The 6,115-nt window shown below is 41.2% G+C and overlaps 1 protein-coding gene across 1 annotated transcript in view; it reads left to right on the top strand.

Annotated features, from left to right (window-relative positions):
- The first annotated feature begins 390 nt into the window (after positions 1-390).
- The window catches only part of ncf2 (neutrophil cytosolic factor 2), a 34,061-nt gene continuing 28,336 nt past the window's right edge, over positions 391-6,115 (top strand). Inside the window, exons 1-2 of the mRNA XM_008114713.3 lie at positions 391-1,036; positions 3,223-3,305. Coding sequence (XP_008112920.2) covers positions 782-1,036; positions 3,223-3,305 — 338 coding nt within the window. The 5' untranslated portion in view covers positions 391-781. The remainder of the gene's footprint in view (positions 1,037-3,222; positions 3,306-6,115) is intronic.

The following is a 6,115-nucleotide window of genomic DNA, read 5'->3' as shown; positions in this document are numbered from 1 at the left end:
TATGAGTTCGAGGCCAGCCCGGTGCCTGCGTCTTGTCTCTGTCTCTGTTCTATGTCATGGCATTGAATGTTTGCCTTTATAGAATCATAGAATAGTAGAGTTGGAAGAGACCTCATGGGCCATCCAGTCCAACCTCCCGCTAAGAAGCAGGATATATGTGTGCAATGTGATCCGCCCTGAGTTCCCTTCGGGGTGAGAAGGGCAGAATATAAATGCTGTAAATAAAATAAATAAATAATACTCATAGTGTAGCCCAGCTCAGTTTGGGAAGTGTTCTATTTGTAAGTTCAACCCACACAAAATAAGAAGGTAAAGGATAGAATTCTCTGGAACGATTGGTTAAGCAACTTGCTCGCGTTTAAAAGATGTTTAGTTGGGCAATCCTGCAGCAGCTTCCTTTTTTATATATAGCTTCTTGCCACAGGTGGGGCAGGTTTGACCCATCACTCACTCTTGAAATCATCACTACAGATCCTGACTTGACATACAATCTCTCTTATGAAAAGTGAAAGTCAGAAAAAGGAAGGCATGACTGTAGTCGTATGAAGAGAAGTCAACATCAGACAATGCAAGTAACCTGAGCAGAGGCTCACAGACAATGCTCTGTTCAGAAAGTAGCTTCTTCTTTGGGCAGCCTTCCAGCTTGTGTAGCATTACTTCCTCTCTCAAGCCTGGCCCCTCTGTCAGTTGTGAGTTCAGTGAGGATACTTCCTGGTTTGTTTGCAATTTCAACATTGGTGAGCATCAAGAGGGGCGTCAGAAACACGAGTGAGCAGAATGCATGCCTGAATGTACAAGGGGAGCTTGCCTGGCAAATTGTGAGAGCTCCTTGCTTGCACCTGAACTAGATTCCAGTTTGGCCATGGCCCTTGTAGAGACCATTCGGCTGTGGAGCGAGGGGGTGTCTGCAGCTGACCACAAAGACTGGCCAGCTGCTCTGTCTGCCTTCACTTCGGTTCCGAATCCTTCCTCCAAAATCTGCTTTAACATTGGCTGCACCCACCTGGTCATGGGGAATTTGGATGAGGCACAGCAGGTAGGTGGCCAAGAACACTGAAAAATTCTCCCTGAAAGCAGCGTAACAAGCCCAACAAGGAAACCTGAATGTCGGCAGGAGTTCTTCCATAGAACTTGCAGGGAGAGATGCAAAAAGAAGCCATCTGAAAACAGATTAGCCTTGTCTCTGTTATTAGGTCAGGATTTCTGAGCTGTCATTGGTTTGACTGGCAAAGGACGAAAAAAATTATGAACTGCTGTCTGAACTTACTTGTCTTCCCTACCTGTTCCTTCTCTATTTTCTTTTTCACTTCCAAATGGCAGGGAGTTATAACAGATTAAAGGGTGTGCGAAATGTTCTGTTTTTGTTCTGTTTTTGTTTTGAATCCCCCCTCCCCGGTTCTGTTTTCAGGAGGATTCTGGGAGCTTAGGAAGGGGGCCGTTCGGATTCATAATTTGGGATCCAAAGTTCTGTTTCCATTTCAGGAATAATCTTCCCAAAAACAGAATCGGGGGGGGGGGGGGGGGGGAATTTAACATGAAAACAGAACGGATTTCTGCCATTTCGTACACCCCTAGATAATACCAGAAGGGTCAAATATCTAAATAGTATACCATTGGCTCTCTGTATCCACAGGCATGGAATCAAACAACCATGGCTTGAAGAAATTCAGAGAGAAAAAATCTAAAAGGGCAAGCCTTGATTTTGTTGTGCGACGAACATTGCGTTCGGTTGACATTCTTTGTTGTAGTCTCCTGGCTTTTTACAGATCCCTAGGCTCTCTCTAGCATTAATTTTTTAAAAATAAGGGACACCATTTTTACTACACTATTGTATATAATAGAACTGGAGCACACAGAGATTTTGTTTTCTGGGCCCCTTCTACACTGCCATATAAAATCCAAATTATCTGCCTTGAACTGGATTATATGACAGTGTAGACTCATGTAATCCAGTTCAAAGCAGATAATGTGGATCATCTGCTTTGATAATCTGTGTAGAAGGGGCACAGTGAATATAGAGGGCCCACTGTATTCAGAGATTGGTTTGCTTTTACAGTAGAGTCTCCCTTATCCAACCTTCACTCATCCAACGTTCTGTATTATCCAACGCAGTCTGCCTCCCTCCCTGATCCACAGCTGTTTCTTTAAGCAGCAACGTGCCGTGGGTCAACATGCCCAACAACAACACAAGTGCAGCCACGCTCCCAAACAAGTGGCAGACTTGTTGTAAAACATCATGTTTTGGTACTTAAATTGTAAAATCATAACGTAATTTGACGTTTATTAGGCTTTTCCTTAATCCCTCTTTATTATCCAACATTTTCACTTATCCAATGTTCTGCTGGCCCGTTTATGTTGGATATGCAAGACTCTACTGTATTAATATATATTTTTTGTTTTAAAGCTTCATATTCCTATAATGCAAGGGCATAATAAAGTTTAATATAAACCCTGATAATGTATTTTTTTAACTTTGCATAACATTTTGAATGACATAAACATACAATATCAGAAGGATTTCTATGGGCTGAAGAGCAGGGTAAAAACATTTAAACAAAACACCATATTTGAAGTAATGAAACAGATAAAAGCTAATTTATTTAATTAAAACAACTAGTAATAAAACTAGTTTAAAAAAGGAGGATGAGGATGATTTCCTGACTCAAATTGCTGCTTGTGATCCATTGATGCAAGCACAACTCCCTGGTCATGTAGGTTTGCTAACTTTTTATTTCATGCCTTTCTTGGCATGTCTTGGAAGGAATCTGGCAAATCAAGGCAGGCAAAGAGGAATGTTGTCAGGTTTTTCTACCTTGATTTGCTGGAAGTCACTCCCCATATAGAACACTGGTTCATCTATCCAAAGTCACCAAACAGTGGCTGGGTACATAACTTTCATGTGATCTGCCTTTTTCTCTTAAGCTGACAGATTCAGTTTGGTGGCGAGCTGGGTGATCATATTGGTCATTGAGCTCCATCAGTTTATACTGGCAATGGCTAGCAACCCAGGGCCCTTCCACAAAGCCCTATATCCCAGAATATCAAGATAGAAAATCCCACATTATCTGATTGTAGACTCAGATAATCCAGTTCAAAGCAGATATTGTGGGATTTTCTGCGTTGATGTTCTGGGATATAGGACTGCGTGGATGGACCCCTACAAGCCCGAAACTGCTGTTATGTATAATACTTTGCAAGAGGTATTATTTTTGCTTCCTTTAGGCTTTTATCAGGAGCACCAACAATGACAGACACTTAGCAGTGGCATACTTCCAGCGAGGAACGGTGGCGTACCAGATGGAAAAGTGAGTTGTAACATATTGGGCACTTTCTAAAAGTAGCGGAATGTTTTCTTACTCTGTTGTTCATCAGTGCAACCACTTTCTCCTTAATCTGTTAGAACAGTGCTATATTTTAGTTTCCTGTTTTGCAAACCTTACAGTGTGTACCAGCGGAAGCAGGAATCTCTGATCCATATAAATTATACAGCTCAAACACATTTGCACAGTGTTGTTTTTTAATGCGACAGAGAGATATAGCTGCCCACACAAAACCATGAAAGTTATTCCTGTTCGTACTATGTGTCTCTTTCTCAAAAGAACTGGGAATCTAATGTGGCAGATCAGTTCCTTCCTTCATATCACCTTCCCAAATGTTACTTCTATTTCTCCAGTTATATAATTTTTACAGCTTCATCCCATTAAGCTGCTGTTTTGCTTTCTTGTTATAGTTTATTTTGAAGAAAGAAATAGTCTTCCTTCCTAATCAATGGACACATTACCTATGTGAGTTAGATATTATGGGTGAGTTAGCATATTTGCAACAGAAATAAAAGAGAAGTTCTTCCAAAAGAACTTTGTATTTCTTTATCATTGTTGGGATCCGTTTCCAAAAACTTTAAGATTCCCATTACATAAGCTTTTATCTATCACCTCTTGTCTTTGCTCAGGTCCCACTTTCCTTAAGGTTGTGCCCATTAGGTTTAGTATTCTTCTTCTGAAAAATCTCTGCTACTATTGTCTTACCTCCCTCACTCAGTCTGGATCTATACTTCTATAAAATCCAGGGCCCTTCCACACAGCCATATAACCCAGAATATCAAGGCAGAAAATCACACAATATCTGCTTTGCACTGGGTTATCTGAGTCCACACTGCCATATATTCCAATTCAAAGCAGATAATGTGGGATTTTATTCAGCTGTGTGGAACGGGCCCCAGTTTCTGAATCCAGATTATCTACTTTGAACTGGATTTTATGAGTCTACACTGCCATATAATCCTGTTCATAGCAAATAATCTGGATTTGAAATACTTGATTATGTGGTAGTGAAGATAGGGCCTCGGGTATCATCGACTGCCACATAAGGCAGTTTGAAACTGTCCGCCCTTGTTTTCATTGTTTCCTTGATTTGTATTGTAATGGATATTATTATTTATTGTATTGTTCACTGTGTTGTGATGTGTTGTTCTTTTATATGCTGTTTATATTGTATTGTTCTGGGCATGGCCCCATGTAAGCCGGCCCAAGTCCCCGTTGGGGAGATGGTGGCGGGGTATAAATAAATTTTATTATTATTGACACAACGACGTTGTATGACACAGCAAACAAGATAGATATGCTGGGTTTCGTTTCACAAAATCACAAGTCGAACACTTCCCAAGTGTCTAGGACTGTGTGATGTATTTTCGGATGATGCATGCAGATCCCAGCAGGGTGGCCTTTTGCAGTTGGCAGATCGTGATTTTGTCAATGTCTATTGTTTCCAAATGCCGGCTGAGATCTTTCGGCACGGCACCCAGTGTGCCCATCACCACCGGGACCACCTGCACTGGTTTCTGCCAGAGTCTTTGCAGTTCAATCTTGAGGTCCTGATAGCGGCTGAGTTTTTCCTGTTGTTTTTCGTCAATGCGACTGTCACCTGGGATGGCAACATCAATGATCCAAACCTTGTTCTTGTCTACAACTGTGATGTCTGGTGTATTGTGTTCCAGAACTTTGTCAGTCTGGATTCGGAAGTCCCACAGTATCTTTGCGTGCTCATTTTCCAATACTTTTGCAGGTTTGTGATCCCACCAGTTCTTTGCTGCTGGGAGGTGGTACTTGAGGCATAAGTTCCAATGAATCATTTGGGCCACAGAGTTGTGCCTCTGTTTGTAGTCTGTCTGTGCAATTTTCTTACAGCAGCTGAGGATATGATCAATGGTTTCATCGGTTTCCTTGCACAGTCTGCATTTTGGGTCATCAGCTGATTTTTCGATCTTGGCCTTAATTGCATTTGTCCTGATGGCTTGCTCCTGGGCTGCAAGGATCAGGCCTTCTGTCTCCTTCTTCAGGGTCCCATTTGTGAGCCAGAGCCAGGTCTTCTCCTTATCAGCTTTTCCTTCAATTTTGTCAAGGAACTTTCCATACAATGTTTTGTGTGCCAGTTGTCAGCTCTAGTTTGTAGTGTGGTTTTCTTGTACTGGTTGTTATTTTTATTATTATTATTATTATTATTATTATTATTATTATTATTATTATTATTATTATATGGGCAGTGTAGACTCATATAATCCAGCTTACCAGCATTGACCTGCATTATATGAATCGGCACTGACCATATAGTGCATTATATTTACAAACTGCATTATATGGCAGTCTAGATGGGGCCTCTCTGTGCTGTGTCCATACCCAACTCTCTTATTTGCCTCAGGATCTGATTCTAGATTATCTTCTTATCTCAGATTATATGGTAGTGGAAATTCATATACAGTAATCCAGTTCAAAGCAGATAACCTGGGATCATATCCTGGGATAGAGGGACAGTGTAGAAGGGGCCTCAATTCATACTACTGTCTTGCCTGCCTGATTTGCACTCTGGTACTACAATTCATATTTTCCCCTTTTTTTTTTTTTGCTCATCTTGTACAACCATATCTACTTTACTTGCATCTTATATCGTTCTGCCTTTTCTTGCACTTTGTTGCTACACTTTTCCTTCCTCCATTGCCTCACTTCAGTCCTTTGTAATGCATTTCTCTCTCGCTGCTCATACCCTTCCGTTCTTCTTTCCTTATACTCCTTCACAGTCCATCTTGCACCCACTCACTACATCTTTCTCCCTTCTCGCATCT

Source organism: Anolis carolinensis, chromosome 4, assembly GCF_035594765.1.
Source record: "Anolis carolinensis isolate JA03-04 chromosome 4, rAnoCar3.1.pri, whole genome shotgun sequence".
Lineage (NCBI taxonomy): Eukaryota > Metazoa > Chordata > Lepidosauria > Squamata > Dactyloidae > Anolis > Anolis carolinensis.
Note: the sequence above shows the minus strand (reverse complement) of the source record. Positions and strands in the feature narration are given on the sequence as shown.